The sequence below is a fragment of the Lactuca serriola genome, chromosome 5, assembly GCF_051521515.1.
Source record: "Lactuca serriola cultivar US96UC23 chromosome 5, Lser_US96UC23_V15, whole genome shotgun sequence".
Classification (NCBI taxonomy): Eukaryota; Viridiplantae; Streptophyta; class Magnoliopsida; order Asterales; family Asteraceae; genus Lactuca; species Lactuca serriola.
The window spans coordinates 193,365,966-193,390,033 of NC_136412.1; the positions used below are offsets into that span (position 1 = coordinate 193,365,966).

The following is a 24,068-nucleotide window of genomic DNA, read 5'->3' on the forward strand; positions in this document are numbered from 1 at the left end:
TCTCTTTCATGGGCCTGATATTCAATGATCTCCTCAGGAGTAGCAGACGGCTCAAGTTCTTTAAGCTCCTTGTCGAGGACATATTCTTTGTCCTTATACCGAGTGACCATCTTGATGTTCCTGATCCAATCCATAAAGTTGGATCCATAAAAGATGACTCCCCCATAAAGGTTCATGAGAGAGAAAGAGCAGGTAGGGTTTGATCCAAAAGCAACATTGTTGGAAGACATCTGAAAAAGAAGAAAGACAAGTTTAGATTAGATATAAGGACAGTCCTTCATAAAACATCCAAATGTAATATTAAGGCTAGGACCCAACACAATATTTTCTAACTTAGAAGAGGGATGCCGTAATCCAAGCTATAAAATATTTGATGGTAGGTGAATGTCGATTCACTAATTTCCACCATGAAAAATGGAATAAATTATTAGGTTTTAATTGGTTTTGAAACTCCTAGACTCTTTGAGATTCTTTGAACTTTTCAATGGCATGTTTCAATCTCGAGTGTGCCCTTCAGGTTTTGTGACTAGGATGCTGAGGATCACAAAACAAGGTGTGAAGTAACCATGCAAATTACTTGGTACCCTTAATATTTACCCCTCAATTGATGTGCCGGTTAACCACATGCGCTCCACCGATACTATGATAAATATTAAGTTACCCTTTTCCTACCTTGTTAAGTCCAAGTTAGTGTGTCGGTTAACCACACACGCTCCACTAACGACTTAATTAAAGTGCAAAGTGTAATTTCATGGGTTAACACCTTATTCATGTTTTCCTAAAGTAACTAAGATTGGGAATTTATAAAAACATTTAGTTACTTTATATTCATCATACTTTTAATGAATATTTAAAGTCTTTGTCTTACTCGTTCGACTAACAACCCTCCACCGATCAAGGAAGCGGTGGGTGAGAATGGACACCTATTAAGCTGCCATTTTATAGGCAACAACCTTATACCCCCTCTTATAGATCGGCTTCGTGAATGAGGCCTACTAATGGTAAAACGACGTTTTCTTATACATATATAATTATTATTAAACTTATAATATTATAAAGTATAAGGGTTGAATTTTAACTTTTAAGATTCTAGGGGTTGTTACTAAAGTTTTAAAAGTGACTTTACATGTTCCAAACCTTGAGGACAAGTTTTGTAACTTTACAAAACTTTTCATTTTATAACTTATGAGTTAATGTTTTAATAAAATGAGTGACTTTTCATTTTATGTAACCTATGTGTTTCTTTAATGGTCTTTAAAAGTGTAACTTTTGGTAATCCATAACTTGAGGATAAATTATGGATTCCATTAAAACACATAAAGATCAAGAACTCATAAGAACATGAATATTCCTATCAAAATTTCAAGAACATATGAACACATATAAACATGAATTTTTGATATTATCCATTGTAAATGGATTAGAACAACCATTACACCATCTAAAACAAGTTTTATAGCACCAAAACAGTTTAGGGTAATGTTTCTAGTCCATTTCCAACAGCAAAACTTGAAAAACTACATTATTTGGCTCCTACTCATCGAGTGCACGAACCTAATCAACGAGTAGGATGAGTTTACTCATGGACTCGTCGAGTCCCCCCTGGACTCGGCGAGTTCATGCTGTAGAGTGCAGAAAAATTGAGTTTTTTTTTTTTTTTCACAATTTTGCATCAAGTATCAAACAAACAAGCCTAGGCTCTGATACCACTGAAGGATTTTGAGCATTCTAACACTCTTATGGTGTACATGCAACCCTAGAAACCTTGGATCTATGTTTTACTATGATACATGCAAAATTTGTTTTTCCAAGGTTTATATCCTATCTAGCATACATGGGGAACTTTTAAACATAAAAGTAAGCAAGAAAACATACCTTGTAGTAGATTGGATTTCTTGAAAACCTTGTGAGCCTAGAACCTCAAGTGTGATGCCTTAAATGTCTCACACAACACCAAATGCACTTGGAATAACTTAAAGAGAAATGAAGAACACTTAGAAATCGGCTAGCCCTCACTTGTATGTCTTAGTGGCCGATTTTGGTGAAGAACATGAAGCTTATATAGTGTGTTACAATTAGGGTTACACCATGTAATCCCTAATTGTCACGACTTTTCATTTCCATGACCCATGGGTTCTATAAACACCATGTAGCATCCTATGGGTTTTAGCCCAACTTGATAATCCATGAAGCATTAGCCCACTATATAAGTATGGATGATTTACACAATCAACTCATCTATTTAATTAGTCTCCTTTTGATCACTTAATTAATTCCAAATTAATTCTTGATCAATACTAATTAAATAATATTATTAATATATTAGAACTTATAATATATTAATAACTATAAGTGTTATTTCTCTCATTTTAGTCTATCCAAATGCATGATGCCATGCAACCCAAATGGACCATGCTAATCGGGTCAAGTACATTCCAGAAATAGTTATGAACTTAAACACCTAATCCAACATTATATCCAAGTGTCATGGGCTACCCCCATGGTATTTCATATAATTACCATGGGGTACCCCCATGGTCTTCCATGCCAGTATCATAAGACCACTAACATCCTACATAGTATAGTGAAAAGAATCACCTCACTTACGAAGTCAGAAAACCATAACTAAATGTCACGAAATAGGTGCTACAACCTACTTATCAAATCATACAAGGTCACACCTTAGTCTACAATCTAAAACTAGCAATTTGACCAAAATTCAACATGGTCAAAACATGAACTGTCAAAGTCAACATTAGCCGACTTCCATGTCATGATCAATCCATGGTCATGTCGTGGAGAACGAACTCAAGCTTGATTAAAATCTCTGTCATGATCCAACTCAATCACGATCAATGCTATTGTCACGTCATGATTGTCATGCCACCACGTCGTGAAAGATTCTGTCCAAAACGTTCGATGATCTCCCGTTGTCACATCGTGGGTCCATATGGACGTCATGAAAATTACATTGGGGCAGCTTAACGCATTAAGCCTCTAATCCTTTAATCCACCCTTTCTAACTTTTTTGAGGGCTTTCTTACTCCAAAAACATTATTAAAATCGATGCTTTATAGACATTCATGTTCAATGCATGTCTTGAGTTCATTTTAGGTTAAAATGATGAAAATGGAACCAAAATCACATGCATGGATTCAAAAAGTTGCCAATTGTATTGAATCCATCCATCCAAACTTTCCCCAATGAGGAGAAAAGGGACGAAAAGCATAGATGCTGAAGCTTAATGCATAACGATTGGAACTTGATTACTCAAAAAGGTCCAGGAGATACTCAAATGAAATCTTTAAGCTCGCCAAGATGCTCTTTCCACCAAGAACACTAAAATGAGCTAAAAATGGAGGATAGTGGATTAGGTTTTGCTTCAAGGGGTTAGAAGGTGATAGAGGCTGAGGGTGGATGAAACCCTGGACCCCACTTCCTTTAAATAATGCCTAACCAGAAAAATTGGGGTATGTCCATGCCTAGATGTCACATTATGACCAATATAGTGTCACGTTATGACATCTAAATGAACTATGCGACTCATGCGGGTCATGCCACGTCGTGGTGACAACTCCACCACATCGTATCCATCTAAAAATTCATAAATTGCTTTAAAAATTCATACCTCAAAGATCCAGATGTCACAGGCCAAATCCCACCCTAGTTACTCAATTGTTCAAAACTTGAAGTTATTGATTTGTCATGGAATCAGTTGACTGGAGTCATCCCTTCTTGGATTGGTCAAATGGAAAGACTCTTTTACCTAGATTTTTCAAATAATTCATCATGGTGTTCTTGCTGAGAATGGATTCATGGTGATGTGAGCTATGGACTCTCACCAGAAACCAACCAATGCAATTTTGATTTTGATGTCGTGAGTAGTGGTGCAAGATACAATTAATTTGGAGGTGTTGATGGTCAATGACAATAGTGGAGATGAAATTTGATGTCGGAGGTGGTGGTGTTTGATGTTGGGGGTGGCGGTGATAGTAGACAGATGGTGGGGGTGACAGTAGGTGGGCGGAGGTGGTGGGTTGTTGGTAGTCATGCTAGTGGTCTTGAATGTTGAGAGATGGAGAAGGGAAATGTATAGGAGATCAGGGTATTTTTTTTCATTTCATAAACATTTAACAAAATTTGTTTACAAAGTTAGTCACAAGGACCATTAGTGTGCTAAGTTTTGTCGAAAAGGACCAATGAGTGCAAAGTTTACTCCAAAAGTTGAAAATAATTAGGACCATTTGTGAAGTTTTGTCTTTTATATATATATATATATATATATATATATATATATATATATATATATATATATGAAATAATAGCTAGTATTTGTAGACCATTAATTCTTGAAATAACTATATACATGTGATGTGAAACCATTTGTATATATAAGCTCAAAACTAGAGCCAACAATGAATCAATTTGTGTTGGGTTCATGATTTTCAATTAATCGGATTGAGATATTCAACTCAATCTCATGCTTAGAATTCCAACATGACCTACTAGTACTCATAGAAAAGTGTACTATTTCCTACAACCTAAAGTACATTGCTATTATCGATAAAATTAAAATATTTTTCTATTATGGATAAAAAACGATAATATGTTGCTTTTGTGGATAAAAAATTAAGTAATTCCGTATATTGATAAAAAGTAAAGTAAGTTGCTATTGTAGGTTAAAAATAATGAATGTTTCTATGATGAATAAAAAAAATATAAATATGCCGCTATTGTGTATATAAAGTGCATTGCCTACATTATTTTGATATGACACTTGCAAGCTCAAATTCAAAGAGAGGTAAACATGTTGATTTCAAAGCATGTATCATAAGGGAAAGGTAAGTGGAATGAAAAGAACCAAAAGATTTGCAACAAACACAGGATTCAAGCACAAATGAATAAATGTACGAGGTAATTTAGTAACCCACCCGACAATTCACTTAACTCATGGTAGGTTTATGTTTGTTGTTTTAGTTACTTTTTGAAGACTTTATATGTTGAATATGTTTGTGGAATGTGTTGGAGAATTTTAAATTTATGTTTATTATATTTGTGGTTGAAATTGTAAAAGTGGATTTCTTATTTATTGCATTAGATCTTGTCTACATTGTGGGTAAAAAAAATGTATTTTCATAATTTATTTTATATATTTTAAACGACCGTTTTACTGACATTACCGATGGATTTCTGTCAATAAGCTAGCGAAAAATTCCATAGGAAATCCGACACAACTTGAATATATTAGTCACTATGTAACGCCCGTAGATCTGGGCTAGTCAATTTAAAGATAATAGGGGTCGAAAACGACTTTTCGACACAAGATTATTTAGAATAAATAATCTTAACCAAGTTGTAGAATATGTCTCAAGGGTTCCGTACATATAAGGAGCGCTGAAATCCGAGTTATAACGAAGAAGTTATAACCCGTCGAAGTTTAGCGACGAACCAGCACGGCACCGCGAAGACGTAAATAGTGAATTTATGATAGAGCTTCTTTTAGCCATAGTAATCTAAATGAAAGTCGTAGAATATGTTAACCTGAGAGCGTCCATAAAATGAACGCCCAAATCTGACTTCTTATGAGGAGTTATGATTTTTCGAAGTTACGGCTTAGCGGTGTACAGTCCGAAGTTCGAGTATTAGATCAAGCGGTTTTTAGCCGACACAATCTAAACGAGAATCGAAGATCTCATTATTAGTAGCGTAACGATAAAAAGACAGACGAAAATGGACATCGGATAAAGAAGTTATGAGATTTTAACGGATCAATCCTGTCCCGACCTGTTAAAAATATAACTTTAAAAATAAAGTCAAAATTAGCTGACGGAGTCTAAACGAAAGTTGTAGAGTACGTCTCCACCTACGCGTGGATATAAAGAACGTCAAAATGGAGTTCGTATGAACAAGTTACAAATTATAATAGCATATTTACGTATTAAAATAAAGTATAAATCATATATACGTACACACACACACACACACACACATATATATATATATATATATATATATATATATATATATATATATATCATTAGAAAGGTATCGACGATGCGGTCATTATAAGACTAATGTTGAGTTCTTTCGACATTAGTTTAGTATAAATATCGTTAAATCTATTTAAAATAGTATTATAAAGGGGTGTTTAGTTGTTTATATAACTATAAGGTCATTAAGTAATTATGGAGGGTAGTTTTTGTAAATTCAATTACTATAAATAAGAGGCTTGGGCTCTCATATTTCTTGCACCATTCTCTTGATTCAAGAGTCTTTCTCTCCTTATCCCCCGAGCATTTCGGTCCCTCGTGATTCGACTTCTCTTTATGTAGTTTTAGTATAGTAAGGTGAGCGCTGAAGCGCTGCACGAATCTTTTTTAGAAAGATTCAGCGACGAAGTTCTGCCCCTGCAGAACCCGACTCCTAGCTAAAATCCCATTGTAAGTAAGTTATGCTTACCCTATTTTAAATATAGTTTATATTTAAAATTAGTATTGTTATTATAAATTTATAATAAATATTTGAGCTATTATTATGACTTATATAAGTGCCGTTATAATATCTTTTTAACTACTTGCGGTACGTGAAATCTAGTTTAAAGGACCGCATAGGGTTGTTGGATTTCAGAAGTGCTATACGCCAAAATGGTCCTGCCCTCCGGTGTTTTATGTCTGACCCCTGTCTGTACATAGTGGTTGGAAAGTATTGTTTAAACGCTTATATAATAATAATAAGACTAATAATTAGTCACGGTACATATTAGACTATTATCTAGTGGTAATAATACTAGGTTTCGTCGAAGGAAATTATTTTAAAGTAAACGAAGCGCTGTCCGAGTACCGAGTCACCACCTTCTCAGGTGAGTGCATAGTTACTTTCATCTTACACATAGATATGAAGTATTTTATATAAACTACGTGCTATGTGTGCATATTATTTGAATACTTGTTGTCTATGCTGGATGAACGTTTTTATACATGTTTTAAATGATTTAAACTGTATACATATTTTATATATACAAATATGTTGGGTATGACATGGGTAGATGAATGATGAGAGATAAAAGATGATGTGATTAAACATAAGCATCTATAGACTTAGTGCCTAATAAATAACATCGGCAGCTATGGACTTAGTGCCTATTGGACAAACACTGGTAGCTATGGACTTAGTACCTGTTAGGAATTGGTAGCTATGGACTTAGTACCTACTAGATAAACACTGGTAGCTATGGACTTAGTACCTGTTAGGAATTGGTAGCTATGGACTTAGTACCAATTTGATAAACACTGGTAGCTATGGATTTAGTACGCGATGAATAAACTATAGCAACTATGGAACTAGTGCTTTACGAACGAGCATTGGCAGCTATGGATTTAGTGCCAGGCCTATAACCCTGGAAGCAAGGGACTTCGGAATAAACGAATGCAGGATAGATGACTCTTAGGATAGATCCTTAAGAGTAAAGAAGATAATGGAGATGGGTAATTGGGTTGATTGTTTGATTGTTTAAACATAATAATTATATTATTGTGGGTTGAAAACCCTATGTACGCACCAGGTTTCCCAACCTGACCCACTCAGTTTATTTATATCACAGGTGTTGATATGAAGTCACATTACACTGAGAGATTAAGGAGATATAAATCACTAGTGATACTGAATGTAAGTTCTGTTTATGCTTATGTTTTTGTATTGACGATGACATCCCAAATGTTTTAAAATGAATAAAAATACTTTTCTTCGGAAATGTTTTGATAACGTATTTATCATGTTTTACTGGGAACAAATTCCGCAACATTTTTATTAAAAGAGGTACTCTGATTTTTATAAAGCATAAACAAAATCGGTCTTTTCTGGCCGTAAAAATGGGGATGTCACACACTAGCTTAATCCATCATAAATAAATATACATGTTGAATGGGTTGACGCATTAACAAAACCGGTTGAAATTTCAACCCGACCCTTTATTTTCAAGTTGGGTCAAATTTTGCCAGTAGTATAGAAAACAACAAATGAACCTAAAATTCTTCAAATCAAGCAGCTGTTTAACTTTTACATAGGACTTAAATTTTATTTACAGTAATCAAAAATCAAATCCTTCACCTATGCTGAAAGTGATGTCTTATAAGTAGGACTACTATAGACTATATATCTCACAAAATTATGTAAGTGTGTTCAACAGTTATTGAAGAATGATTGTATGACAAACAATCATATGAACAAGTTACAATATCCACTGAACCTGAGTTATAGAAAGTATATAAGAAATGCAAAAGGATGCGTACAAGATAAGAAACAAACATCAAACCCTGCAACTGTTACTCACAAAGCGTCATCAACCAGCCACTTCGTAAGCATGCTTAAACTTTCTTTAGGTTTATTATCTGGAACTGTGTGAGCTCCTCCCTTTAGATACAAAAAAAAAATCAACCATCATGATCATAACATGAATACTTCTTTTACCTCATTAAAATTGCAACACTTTTTTATTAAGATGTTTATAAGTCTATATTAGGAAGAGATTAATATGTTTTGAACAATAAACATACATGACCCTCTAATCTTACTCTTAATTCTATATATTTTTCGACCCCTCAACCACTTGGGGAGGGTCGTCAGACACATTTTCTACATACCCTGATACCACTAGGCCAAAAATCCTTTGATAGGAAGAGACTAAATAGTCAACATCATTACAAAGTAAAAGATAACCGTTTTCATGAGACAGAGAATAGCACCATGTCCGGAGAAGTTTGTGGGGAAGATTTCTCACCTTTACAGTAGCAAATGTCAAGTTGTAATCATGGTACGAATACTTCTTGGTGTATCTATAATAAAAAAGAGTATCAAAATAGTATTGAAATATTACTATTTTTCGCATTTATTTTGATGATATACAGTGGTGGATCCAGAAGAAAATCTAACAAGGGTCTATTATTGATAAAAAAATACATGCAAGTATAAAATTGTGAAATTTAATAAAAAATGGGTTATTTATAGAAAAGTAAGTGTATTTGATGTAAACGTGGGTGTCAAGGAATGACTTTTTAGTAAGAATCAGATTTTTTTTGAAGGCTTTATGGTAGTAAATGTGGTGGGACCCACCTCGAAGTGGGGCCATGCACCCCACTTAAAGTGGCTGCCACCACCAATGATGATATATAGCTCTAATGAAAACACAACTAACCCGGCTACTTGATCGTCAACAAACCAGGGCCTCCAAGCATTCACGACTAAGAAATTGAGCGATTTAATCCAGTTTAATGTACTCAAATAGGGAACAACCATGTCATGATCTCCACTGCTCGAACATAGAAAGAAAAAAAGCCAAAATGTAAAGGATGTTTGTTTGCTCGCAATTTCTCTAAGTACCACATGCATGCATGGATAAGGTCAACCAAAAATTGACTCTAGAAGAGAGATAGTAGATATTAAGATATAGATAAAAACTATGAAATAAAATTAACGGAGGGTAAGACCTATATACAAGAGCTCGACAGTTTTTACTAGCAAGTTGTCGATGATAGGCAACATTACTCAAGACATTGTGCGTGTATGATATGGGTTCCTTGTCATAATAAAATTTCAAGCTTTCATTGCATGCCACCCACTTGGCGTCTTTAGACTCCTGGTTATGATCGAGGTCATGAGATTAATTATTATATATCTACATAATCAAGATGAATATGCATATATATAACTCATTGAAAATGTGAACTACAAAACCTCACGGATGTGAAGAGCCTTTTGCACATCTCTCCTATTAGCCCATGCACTTAAGTACTCTGATTTGTTATCCTACGAGAAGTATAAATAGACGATATTAATCTTGAAAATCATAATACTCAAGAGTGGTCGAATCATCGAATGATACTAGCTTTCAACATGATCATTACATATACTTCACATGAAAAACCATAATAATTGAAAAAAAAATTGCATAGTTTATCATTCAAAAAATCATTTTGCTAAATGAGAGAGAGAGAGAGAGAGAGAGAGAGAGAGAGAGAGAGAGAGAGAGAGCTATACAGGACACCCTTTTACGGCAATTGAAGTGTCACAGTTCGGCTCTAAAACGTGCTCCATTTTAATTCTTTCAAGGCACTGTATATTAAAAATAAGAAAGCATCAAACATACTGCCTACATATTTAAAATATGACATTATTAATCAACAATAATATGCTACAAAAAAAAATGATCAAAGAAACGATAATATGTTAGAAATAAAAAGATAAAAGAGCATGTATGTTGCTGTGTTTTTAGTGCTCAAATCTATGGACAAAAAACAGATTTTGTTGCGGAAGAATAGAGGAAACAAGGGACTATGGGATGAAGAAAGGTCTTTCAGATGATACTGCCCTCATGTTCAATGGATTTTCTATGATTTTATATGATTTTTACAATACAACAACCATCAAATTTCAACAACAATGACATTTTCGAGCACTATGTTTAAACAATTTCTTTTTTTTTTTTTTTTTTTTTTTATTATTTTACACTCAAACTCAGTTTTTGACTTTTAAACAAAAAATAAAATAGACTCTTATATCTTATAAATGGAACCGACCTCACATTCACTGTTTTTCTATAGTTTTAAACGATTTAGACAATACAACTATTGGATTTTAGCAACAATGACATTTCCAGCCCAATGTTCAAAGAATTTTTTTTAACCTTTTACACTCAAAATCAGTTTCTAACTTCTACATCTACATAAGAAATAAAACACTCTTTTATCTTTTAAATGACATCGACTTCATTTGCACTAGATTTTTCTATAATTTTATGCGATTTTTACAACACAGCATATTACACAATTTTATGTTTAATTCGTAAACCTGGTCCGGTGTTGGCTTATTTACTAACAAATCGGTCTGGTTCGTAGCCGGTTAGGCCCGATCCAAAAGGTCCAAATGCTCATGCCTACAAAGGGCTAACGGGAGCTGACCCAATGGGCTTGATAACTGAAAGACAGTTGGTTACATGAGGAAAATGAGAGCTGGCGATGCATGTTAGAAAAATCTTTCCCCTTTTGTTACTATGTTGTCTAAATTTCAAAATTTTAGTTCCATCCAAGATTGGCGAAGGAAGCTAAGGGAGAATCATAAAAAAGAGTTCGACTAAATTGCTCAAAGCATCCATGAATTCCACAGGATGGCTGAATTGACTCAGTTGGGTCCGGCCTCTGCGCAAAACAGAAGTATGTGGTTATTGAAATTGTCTAATTAGAGAAGAAATATCCGCATGCTTCGACCAGATTATGAACAAAAACAAGGAGAAATCACAATGTTAGAGTTGTGGGACCAATAAAGCATAGGCCACATTTTGTCGCAATAAATTCAAATAATTTCTTCCAGCATCAACGAAGCTCTCGGAAAGCCCCACTCATATCGGAGTAAATTAAAAGAACCGTTTAGAGTTATGGAACCAAAATGACACTTTATGTTCATCTTTTGCATGTTTTGAGTTATGGAACCGTTTAGAGCACCACACTAATGGGGTCTTTTTACCAAGGGGCTTGTAGCCGAGCGGTATCAGGTGTTGTCCACCCTCATTGAAATCGAGGGTTTTACTCTCGTCATGGACATAAATAGAATTGATGAGTTGTTTAATAATAGATTAGATTTGTTGTTCCAATAAAAAAAATTGGGTTCTCTTTTACGTCGAAACGTAAAGAAATTCAAATTTATACTGAAAAGTACATAAAAATAAGTAAAATTTTTAATTTCTAAAATTTTACGAACGGAAGTTCAAATAATCGAAAACATGTTATATGTGACCCGATTCATACGTAGAAAACTTACATTAAAATAAGCGGGAAAACATAATTTTTTTCATCGAAACATAGAAAAACTCGAATTTATACAGACACATACATAAAAAATGAAAGTAACTTTATTTTTTTAGTTAACGAACGAAAGTTCCAAATTTATGTCGAAATTTCGACCACCTCGAATTTATACCGACACATATATAAAACATAAGCAAGAAATAAATTAGTTTTTATATGTTAACGAACAAAGGTTATTAAGGAAAATCAGATTTTGTATACTATGGGGGATAAACAGGAACATTTAGAAAATTGGGGAGGGGGGGGGGGGGTTGAAAGTGATATTATATAGATTTCAAAATGGAGGGGTTAAAATGACACTTTATGTTCATCTTTTGCATGTTTTGAGTCACTTCCAAAATATTAATTTATTCAAACTTCCACACTCGGTTCTATTTTTGGAAATATGCAGTGATGTAAGATTGTCATGGAGCATGCTAGATTATTTATGGAGATAGAGATAACATAAGATTGTGACCAATACTCATGAGTACTTAAATGAAGATTTCAAGTATTGAAGTGACCCATACTTATAGATTACTTCATGGATTCTCTCACGAGTAATTTTAAGATGGTAATATCATGTATTCTTTAAACAAAGATTCATGAGGTTTTTGTCCTACAATTTGTTATGTATTGGTTTCTCCTTAATGTTGTTCGTAACTGGCAGCTATACAGGGATTGACCAGGTATGACATGAGGAACAAGCGAAATCTATGTACTCAAAATTTATTTGGTCCTTATACCTTAACATGATAAGTCTATATCTTTAGACCCCTCGATGATTTGGTGTTGATGTCAAAATGCATGGTCGTGCTCATACTGAACTGATAATGGATCAATTGTGCTGTTTGTTGTAGTCGACACAAGTCTCTATCGGGAAACATATAAGCTTGAACATTTGAGAATGACATTTTTCCATGTCTTATGTTTATATAGATATCATGAATAGCAAATGAATATTTGATAACTTATCTAAGGGTTGTATCACAACTTCGAGTTGTGAGTATACTAGGTGCATTAGATGACATACTCTTTACTTATTAATTGTGAAATTGGACCATATAATGTTGGTGACTTGTGTAATTAGGAGTTATTGGAAGATTGTGCCCACATTCACAACAAGTTTGTAATATTAATATTAATAGTAGGGTCCTTTTCGTTACACATAAGAAAGATTTAATCAATAATTAACAAGAGATAAATAAAAAAGGATTTAGTTTGTTAATTTATTAGAGATTAATAAATTAATAGAAACTAGTAAAACTTTAAGGGTGTAAAGTGTATGATAGTTTCTTAGTAACCAAACAATCACTTTATGGAAACCCTAATCTCACCCCTATATATACTATACAGGTTTTAGGTACCAAATTTATGATGGATTTTTCATTGATTATATACCTAAATTTGGCTAACACTAAAATTGTATCGAAACCTCCCAAGTTTGACATCGACTTTGCATGTCAGTCTTAATACGCGACATATACTCGACAAACTCAGTTTCTACATTCGATGTTCATGGTGTTTGCTGGATTTGAAGGAGTCAAAAGCTTTGCTGAATCTTATCTTGGGTTTGACTATGAAATAGGAGCTCCATGTTAGGCTCTTAGCACACATACTCTCTCCAATAGTATTAGAAAAAGGTTACGAGAGACTATAAGGGTATATGTTTCTAGATTCTTCTTGTTTATTTTAATTGTAATAAATCTAGTTGAACATGGATTTGGTTTTGGCTTATGAGGTTATTGTTTTTATTGCTTCTATTGTGTACCTTTGTGGCCTTGTAAGATCCCTCATAACTAAACATTTATTCGCCAATCCAAACATTGTTTTTCATAAAAACAACACAAACTCACAACTTCAAGTCTTGTAGATAAAAAACTTTTGACTCTTGTTTCATATTCAACTTCAAAATACCTTATCACTGCTTAGAAAATTGTGCTTATTTAAGTGATCACCTACAAGATTAGCAAAAACAAGCCAAACCATACTTCATATAGGGTGATGTTAGGAAATGTTTTTGTTGGTAAACCTTTAAGAATAGTAAGTGCATGTCTAACATTCTTCCTTAGAGAAGACTTCGTTCTATGTTTATTATGGTTTGATTTTTCCTCTCAACAACTCCATTTTGTTTAGATAATGCAGTGTTATGATTCACCTTTTAATGTTATTTTCTTCATAAAAAATGTGAAACATTTTATAGTAAAATCTCCCCTGGTTAATGTGAAGCGTCTTTATCTCATAGATCATAACTTTCAATCATTGACTTGCATCATTTGAGAGCATTTATCAATTCAGAACTTTCTTGATCACATGTAAACCCACATCCACTAGCTACAATTGTATACCAAAAGTAGATAATATCACTCCCTTCAATAGACCTGCCTCTAATTGGTCCATATAAATCAATGTAAATAAGTTTGGAAGGTTTTTTTATCCTAAAAAACCTCTTGACCGGTAAATGAATCTGAGTTTTTGTTTGCAAGTGCACACCTTCACATAGCGAGTTTAAGTGTTTGGCCTTTGGAACTTTAAATGTCGTATTTTTCTCATATAATTTGTTTGAGGATAAGAAGTTAACAAGATCATGTCTTGAACTCCATGACCAAAGAATCTCATATTGAGCCTCTAAACATGCCAATCAATCCGTTTTCAAAAGGGGTTTATATAATCGATTTGGGGATCTTTTGATCCTAAAAAGTATAGTATTATTTCTATCGAACACTCTTAATACCATCCCATATATAATGACTTAGGTCCCCCTTCATAATTTGTTTAAGTCTAATAATACCACTTGTAAGACTCGGAATTAAATATACCTCATTAATGATCCTCTTCTTGACGATTATACAATCATATAAACTGACCCTTGTTGTAAAAAATCGACGGACAAACCATTAAAGAATTTCACATGATCTCTTAGAACTTTGAGTAGCCTTTGATCATGAACTCTGATCAATATTCAAAATGTGTTACATTTTATTGGTTTGAGTGAAGTTCGTATCCCCACCTTGCAGTTAGTTTAGGCATTCCGATGCTAAATGACCAAATTTTCATAAACAAAACATTTGATTTTTCCTTTATTCTTTCTAGAATAAATGTTGTCATTTTTATTTGAATTGGAGTCATGACCACAACCTTAACCTCTTCCTTGGCATTCCTCTTTTTTCTTTTGAATTGTTTAGTAAGTCTCCCTTGTTTATTTTCTTAGATCAATATTCTTACTCAACATGTGGGGGAAATATAGAAGACTTATCCTCTCATTCTCGATAACCTTGAAGTCTATCTTCATGGGTTTTGAGTTGACCTACAACCTCTTCCATTGTCATATTTTTAATGTTCTTAGATTAGTCAATCGATGCCATAATTTGCATAAATCACAGTGGGTTGTCTCAAAGAAACTTCGTCACCACTTTAATCTCCTACATATTTTATCATATCAAATACCAACTATAACTGTATTTAATCCGATATTCAATCTCATGGCTAAATCTTTCATGGACTCACCATCTTTCATCCATATCACTTCAAAGTCACTTTTCAAGGTTTGCACTTTAAGCTTCATTACTCAATCTTCTATGATATGCGTCATCGCATGCGTTTCCTACGCTTCCTTAGTCATATCCTTCTAAACTAACTTTAAAATAACATCATCTAAATTGAGAGGTAAATGTCCATAACAACCATTTGATAGTTTTGTTCCTTGAACTTTTGTCTTTTGAATTGCAATCTATACTCCTTATACCTACATTTTTAGTGATCACAACAAGTAGTAATCTTCATGAGAATAGTATAAGGCAATAATATATTCCTTCTCAGTATTTTGATCACATTGACCTTCAAGTTTAGAAGATAACAACCTCATTATAGTCATTCTTGGCATATACTTTAGGAATACACCAACTTGTCTCTTATGCCACTTTTTAGAAAATATATGGATAAAATAATATGTATGATTATGTGTTTTTAATGAAAATTTTAGTAAATGAAAAATCGATTCTATTGTGGAAAAAATCAAGCAATAAAGGACCAAAAACAGCCGACCCAAAATGCTTAATAAATTAAAGATAAACTACATGTTGAAAGGGAAGTACATTAAACTATTACTTTTTTATTATCTTCTACAAAACACTAAAGCCAACTTTAATAGAAAAGATAACCATAATATACATCTAAACGATACAGTTAAATATAGGAAATGTATGGAGTGTTAATCCTAAAAGAAGTGAAATCATATATGGACACAAAAGAGGGGTAGGCCAAAAAGATATTTTAAATGTTGACATTTTCTGGATGTTTAATCAACACAAAACTCAAGTTAAAGTCAAGATCATGTACCTTATCTACCACTTGAAGATCATTTATACAGAGAGTATTGTTAGGATCTACATTCAAGTACTCTCCAAAGCAATTCTCTTTAGCAGACTACAAAAATATACAACTAAATTCGTGAACATAATGCAATTTTATGAAAATAATATATTTGTAAATTAATGTATTATTGGACATTTCAAATGCACTTATTTACCATGTAGATTTCATCAGATAAGAGTGCTAAGCGATGAGCAAATGGAATTCGCGAATTGTATTCATCATTTGTGTCTGTTACAGCATTACCAATTACATATCCCTAAGTTAGAAAAAAGATATCAAATTCAGTGATCCATGAAAAATATGTAAACATTTTCAATCACTATGGTGATCAAATCGAGGAAAATCAATTTCATGCTACAAAATGTATGATAAATATGAAATTTGACTTATCCAAATGATTAATCTATTTTTACATTGATGTTCATATGCAACCCTTCTCCAACTTCATTACCTATAAAAGTAGGAAACAAAATGTTGAAAACATGGCATCTTAAGACAAATGATCTAAGATAGACTTAATTTAATTAGTCAAAAGAAGATTAATTATTGGGCCATTGTATATATTGAAACTTCCAAAAACAACACGATTGCAAGATGTTTTTGAAACATAATTCTATTTCCCAAAGCTATTTCTATAGAAAGAACTTCATGTACTAAAGAATACCGTTATATATTTCTTCAACAATCATCGGAACCACTAAGCCAGCATAGGAATCACCACAAACATATAATGGATTCTTGAGAAAATTTGGATGATCCATAAGCCACTATTGAAATAGACACAACAAGCAAACACTCATATTAGTTTGTATTTATAATAGACAAACTACAATATACTTGAAATTGATGATTGGATGACATTAAATGTGTCATTTGCATCATATATTTACAAGATAAGTTCTAAATTTGTAACCAATGACTTTGTAATCTTACCTTCCTCAAAAACTCGTAAACCTGAATTGCTGATAATGTATCGTTTGTTGTGTAAGCATCGGAAGTTTCTGCATAGGAGAATCCAGTACCAGCAGGTTGATCAAGAGATATTATGCTTCCAACCTAAATTGTAAAATTAATTTTATTATATCAAAAACTTGTACTCATTGAATTTCTAATATCAAGTAGACTGTAAAACATAAAATACAAATATAATCCTTATCCATTTATATATAAAGAACACTACATACAACATTCAAAACCCATTCAAAATAGAAGTCATATCTAATTCATAGATCTCTCTTACATATGAGCTTAAATTCTATTAGTATTCCAAAAAATAATCATCAAAGTTCATATAATCTTTATGTCCTCAAAAACGTATTTTTAGGAATAAAAACTTTTTGTTTATAGTCAAGTGCTGGTATAGTTTAAACTAAGGATTGTATGCAAAACAAGTAAAAGCACAATTATATATAGTTAGAGACCTTTGTCCAACTGTACGGATTTATCTCCAGGATTGGCTTCTTCGAAGAGGAACTTGCATAGTTGAAAGTGAATGGTCCTATAGACACAACCATGAACGTGTTAAATAAAAAAAAAACATATGGCATAGTACACATTGTTGATGTAAAATCAAGAAGTTATAAACGGTACTAACAAAGTCTCAAAGCTATTGTGTGTGCTTTTTTGTTATTATTTTTGGTGGCTTAAGAGTTGTTTTTAACAGTAAAGGTTTATTAATTTTCTAAGGTAGGAAGTGAATAGTAAAGTGAGGTATAGACAAAAATTTACTACTAAAACTTCGTTATCAATTATGTTGAGCTTGTAGAAGTGTATAAAAGGTACACATGACCCAAGAATCAATACAATTTTGTTAACCCACTTGAAAGAAAAAGAAACAAACGGTTACACATTTTAGAAATACCTGTTTCCGCTAAAACCTTAGCAAGACCAGAACAACCAGGCCCTCCTGATAGCATAAGCATTAGAGGGTCCTTCTCTGGGTTTCCCTCGGACTCAATGAAATAGTAAAATAATTGCACGTCTTCGGAGTCTCCTACCCCAATGTAACTAGAAGAAGATTCATATTGTTTTAAGAGTTAGTTTATTCAAGTCTCTCTCTCTCTCTCTCTCTCTCTCTCTCTCTCTCTATATATATATATATATATATATATATATATATATATATATATATATATATATATATATATAAAAGCAAAAAACATGAAATTAAACTAACGCATAGACTTACCCAGTTTCGAGTGTGATAGGAAGATCACCAAGAAAACCTGGCAGTGTTTTAACCAGGAACCTAGACTCCGTATCCTCGGAGGGAACAACCTCGGTAGAAGGAACTACTAGAAGAAATACACCAAGCAATACCACAACTACCAGAAGAAACACAGCCAGCAATACCAGACATGTGAACTTGTTAAAGACGTTACAAGTTTGACGAGGATAATGTGGCTCTTGTTTCATTGTGGTTAATTTCTATGCAAAAAAAGAAAAAAAGAAAAATGTTAACAGAAAACAATGTTCAGAGCTCAAAGTTTTTATTAGTTGTGCGTGGTAATAATCTTATATCCTCCACACCGATATAAAAGTGGAATAAAGTTTCAAATAATACTTTTAATACAAAAAACTAAAAGTTGGTTAACAAGAAAAACGTTTATTCTACCACAAACTTACGGAAAATACATTGTTCAACTTTGGTCCTACTGAAAACCAATCACTAATTTTTATTTTTTGTTTTGTTTTGTTTTAATAGATGAAATAGTTTCAGAAAAAATACCTAAATTTTGTTGTAATAACATGAATTGTAGTTCCTTACCAAAAAAAAAATAAATAAATAACATAAGCGAAATCTTACTGTAAAAAGAGTGAAGTCATAACTTGATTAATTTGGTGAAAAAAATCTTGCGATTGCTAATTATTAAATTTACAGGGTTTGTAGTTGGTACTATATTTTCCACAATTTTTTAGTTTTATAATAATCCATTTTCCAAAGTATACACGTCCCCTTTATGGGAACCGACACTTTCCTTACTTGTATACTAAATGAGTAAATGGAGGCCCAAAAAGGATAAATGAGAGTCTTAAAACGTTAGCATTTTACACAAAACGACAAGTTGTTTTCATGTCACAAATAAACGTGATTAGAATTGTAGTTTCTTATGTCTTACTAAAACTATAAGAGAACCGAGCAGAGGCTAACTCTAAAAGAAGACGGATTGGTGATGTCACATACTTTAAATGAACTCTCATCGCTACAAATAATGATAATTAGTGACAAAAACCAAGTGGCCACTACAATAAAAGGAGTTGTCACTAAATAATTTGGTGACTAAAACTTTAGTCGTTACTATAGGTCTGCCCTCAAACTAGATTAGAGACTAAAATATATAAGTAGTCACTATTTAGACTAAAATATATTTGTCATTAAATGTAGTTACTATGCACTAGTATAGAGCCTATTTTTTGGTGCGATTGATTTTTTGTTTTTGGAGTGGTGGTAGCCTAAAACCGTATCATTAAAACACTTCTGCGTCAATAAATCAATGAATCGTATCATTTAATCCATTTGTTGGTACGGTTTTCCTAGAAAGCATTAAAAACATATTTACTGGTGCGAATTATAAACTGCACTATTAAATCAATAAAAACCGCCCCATTTAATCATGTGAAACTAGGAGTGTGCAAAAAAACCGAAAAACCGAGCCGATCCGGCCAACCCGAAACCGAATCCGAGAAAACGGAAACTGAAAAAACGGAAACTAGAAAAACTGAGTACCTACCGGTCGGTTTCGGTTTGGATATTTAGGTATCCGCGGATACCCAATGACTGGAATTTGAATATACTATGTTTTGTTATGCGTACATAAATGTAGAAGTGAAGTTGGTTTTATGATATCAAATTATTTATCCTTCGTATCCAAAGAATTAGTTTGAGGTATGTTTTTTTAATCGACAAATATATTAAAAACACCTCACATCAAGACGATACAAGGAGAAAAGTACAAAACATAAAGAAAAAGAAAAATCCAGAACTGATTGAAGTTTGAGGTCACATGCCGAAAAACACAAGAATTAATAAATATTAAATTTCCTTATGTCAATAACTGATTGTAGTTTGCACCATCGTGTCTACGTAAATCCAGAACTGATGATTGGTTTTATAATATTAAAGAGTTGGTTTATTAGAAAGTATAACTAAACGGGACACCCTCAAACTCTTTCTTATCAAAGCCCTTCCCCTTGTACAGCCTTATCAGACAGGCTGTTTTCATTATGGGTTATTTACGAGAGGTTAGGAGTGAATTAAGCCAATGCGTACAAATAGACATATTAGACTCATCCTTTTATGAGTTTTTATTTTCAGAAAATAATTGTTTGAAATGGAGTTTGTAATTTTGATTGATTATTATTTTTTAAATTTAATGGATACCTGTGAAACCGTGGTTACCTGCCTTTATACAGTTTGGTTCGGTTCGATTTTATTAACAATTCGGTTCAGGTATCGTTAGTGCTAGCAAGGTACCCACCCTGTTGTGATGGATCATAATTTTATTATTATATGATCCGAACCGCCCCGTGAACACCCCTATGTGAAACCGCCTCATTTAATTTTCTTTCTGAAAATTTCGTTCGAATTTTTCCTTTCGTTCAAAATTTTCATTTCGTGCTGGATCCTTCAAATTTACAGATATCCCTTCCAAATCTTCCCTCTATTTTAATATAAATTTAAGCACACACTCATGGAAACCACAACTCCTTCACTTTTTTATTTTTCAGTAGAGTAGTAGATACAATTTGTTTTTTTGTAAACCTTCCCTACATCATCTTCATCTTAAATCGCCAGTACACCACCGAGACCATTGTGACATCCTCAATTTCATGGCCAGAAAAGACCGATTTGTTTATGCTTTATTTGAAAATCAGAGTATCTTTTTTAAGAATAATGTTGCCGAGTTTGTTCCCAAAAATATGATAAGTAAATTATCAAAGCATTTCCGAAGAAATATGTTTTCATTATATTAAAAACGCTGGGATATCATTGTCAATACAATACATAAGAATAAACATAAATAGTACAGACCTTATAACATCTATTATTCTAATGATCTATAATCTATTGTTCTTTCATCAGATCATCACTCTTGTGCTCTATTGCCACTACCTGTATTACGAGAAACTGAGTGCGTCAGGCTTGGGAGCATGATGAGCACATAGGGTTTTCAACCCACAATAATTAAGTTCATTAATTTTATCAAATCATTCAACCCAATTACCCATGATAACATTTGCATATGATTATAACAAAGAGAAATTACAAGGGTTCTCCTAGAAAAGCATAAAGACTACAAGGAATAAAATGGATATAAATACTAGCTAGACAGAAACCCTAATGGACTAAAGACAAAAGGGCCCATAAACAAGCAGGCTAATAATATATAGACTAACATCCCCCCTCAAACTCACAATGCCGCAACAATAAGCATTGAGAGTTTGTCACATAAGAACCAAAACCGAGAAGCTGATAAAGCCTTCGTAAAAATATCCGCAAGTTGCAAGGTTGATGAAACAAATGGAAGCGAAATGGTCCCAAGCTGTAGGTGATGACGAGTAAAATGACAATCAATATCAATGTGCTTCGTCCGCTCATGAAAAACAGAATTCTTCGCAATTTACATCACATTTTTATTATCACAATGCAAGGGAGTAGGTGAAGAAATGTAAACTCCCATATCCGCAAGCAGCCACCGTAATCAGATAATCTCGCATGTAGTTACAGCCATAGCACGATATTCAGCCTCTGTGGAAGATCTAGACACAACATCCTGTTTCTTGCTCTTCCATGAAATAAGAGACTCTCCAAGAAATACACAAAATCCAGTGGTAGACTTACGATCATAACGATCACCATCCCAATCAGCATCACTATAGGCACGTAACTCAAGAGAAAACGTCGAGGGAAACAAGAGAGTCTGAAACTGAGTGCCACGAAGATATCTCAGAATACGAAGAACAACTCCCCAATGAATAGAGGTAGGTGCAGTAACAAACTGACTGACAACATGAACAACATGGGCAATATCTGGACGAGTGACTGTGAGATAAACCAAACTTCCCACCACAGTGCAATAAAGATTCGGATTAGAAAAAGGAACACCATCAGTATGAGAGTATCGTGCATTGGTTTCAAGAGGGGTATGAACAGTCCGATTGTCAGAAAGTCCCGCCCGTGTAAACAAGTCAGATATATATATTTAGTCTGGGAAGAAGATACCCTTTCTTAGACTGAGCGACCTCAATACCCAAGAAATAACGCAGCAAGCCTAAATCCTTCATAGCAAATCGACGAGCTAGATCATGCTTCAAAGACTCAATACCACCATGGTCATCACCTGTAATAATCATGTCATCCACATATAAGGACAGAAGAATCCGTCCTGCACTCGAGCATCTAACGAACAGAGCGGAATCGTGATTACTCTGGACAAATCCAAGAGAGGTAATCACTATGGAGAATTTCTCAAACCAAGCACGAGGGGCTTGCTTGAGCCCATACAAAGCTTTGCGAAGCCGAAAAACCTTGCCCGGTCGGTGTTGAATTCCTGGAGGAGGGGTCATATAACCTCTTCATGAAGGTCAGCATTCAAAAAGGCATTCTTGACATCCATTTGAAAGATCTTCCACTGTCGAACGGATGCAACTGCAATCATAGTACGAACTGTCGTCATCTTTGCAACTGGGGCAAATGTCTCCTTGTAGTCAAAACCATACTGTTGGGAATACCCTTTTGCTAGAAGTCTAGCCTTATATCGTTCAACAGAACCATCATCTTTTGTTTTTATCTTGTACACCCAACGACAACCTATCGTATGTTTCCCAGGAGGAAGAGAAACCAAATCCCATGTATGAGTCTGATGAAGAGCAGTGAGTTCTTCAGCCATAGCATTCTACCAAAGAGGATCTGAAACAGCTTCTCTATATGATTCAGGTTCAGACAAATGATGGATGCTTGCTATAAATGAAGCAAACGGTCCTGAATATGTAGAGTAAGAAAAATTTGGTAGCTTGGTAGACTTGACAGGACGAGAAGATCTCCTGAGGGGTGGTGGTGGAGGTGGATCCTCAACTTCAATAATCGAAGGACCAGGCTCAGGAACAGGTGGAGTCAAGGCACCCTCTGAAGAAGTGGGTGTGTCATGAGCCGAGGGATCATGTGGCATAGATGAGTCTTAAGCCTCTATATCTTAATTAAAAGGATCAATACGCAGAAGATCAAACTTTGTTACATTGTGGGTTGTAGCAGGAATCGAGTAGAAATGAATATGTTCCAAAAAAAGTAACGTGCCGGGAAACATTTAACTTATGACTCACAGGATCATAGAAACAGTATCCTTTCTGACCAATACCATACCCCAAAAATACACAAATAGCAGATTTCGGCCCCAACTTGTTCCTTTCAACATGAGGACGAAGAACAAAAGAAGTACATCCAAAAACTTGTAAGGAATAGTAGTCTAGTCGATGACCATACAACTTCTCAAAAGGAGATATTCCTAAATTCAATGAAGTAGGGATACGATTAATCACATACACAACAGTTAGGATTGCTTCTCCCCAAAAGACACTAGGGACCTGCGCAGACAGGAGCAATGAGCAGGCAGTCTCAACAATATGACAATGTTTTCGTTATGCCACACCGTTTTGCTAAGGTGTGTCAGTACACGAAGACTAGTGTATGGTACCATCAGAAGCAAGTGACTGAGTGAAATCATTAGTGGTATATTCACCCGCTAAGTCACACCTGAAGCACTTAATCATAGCCGAATGTTGAGTTTTAACAAGAGCTCTAAAATTGTTGTAAATATCAAAGAATTAGATATGCGCTTCATAAGATAAACCCATGTATATCAA

General features: G+C 33.9%; 1 protein-coding gene across 2 annotated transcripts; it reads right to left on the reverse strand.

Annotated features, from left to right (window-relative positions):
* Window positions 1-8,125: 8,125 nt before the first annotated feature.
* LOC145053431 (serine carboxypeptidase-like 13) lies at window positions 8,126-18,700 on the reverse strand. 2 transcript variants are annotated; one of them, XM_079001477.1, is made up of 14 exons: window positions 18,397-18,700; window positions 18,070-18,215; window positions 17,630-17,706; window positions 17,142-17,264; window positions 16,873-16,975; window positions 16,622-16,659; window positions 16,363-16,464; window positions 16,173-16,259; window positions 10,033-10,107; window positions 9,730-9,801; window positions 9,483-9,631; window positions 9,191-9,304; window positions 8,777-8,831; window positions 8,126-8,409 (listed from the first exon to the last, which is right to left on the reverse strand). In XM_079001477.1, the coding sequence occupies exons 1-14, from the start codon at window positions 18,621-18,623 to the stop codon at window positions 8,326-8,328; spliced, it is 1,452 nt and encodes a 483-aa protein (XP_078857603.1). In that variant the 5' UTR covers window positions 18,624-18,700; the 3' UTR covers window positions 8,126-8,325. The 2 variants fall into 2 exon arrangements, with proteins under 2 accessions (XP_078857603.1, XP_078857604.1); XM_079001478.1 differs by lacking the exon at window positions 16,622-16,659 and having other exon boundaries at window positions 16,363-16,436.
* Window positions 18,701-24,068: the final 5,368 nt, after the last annotated feature.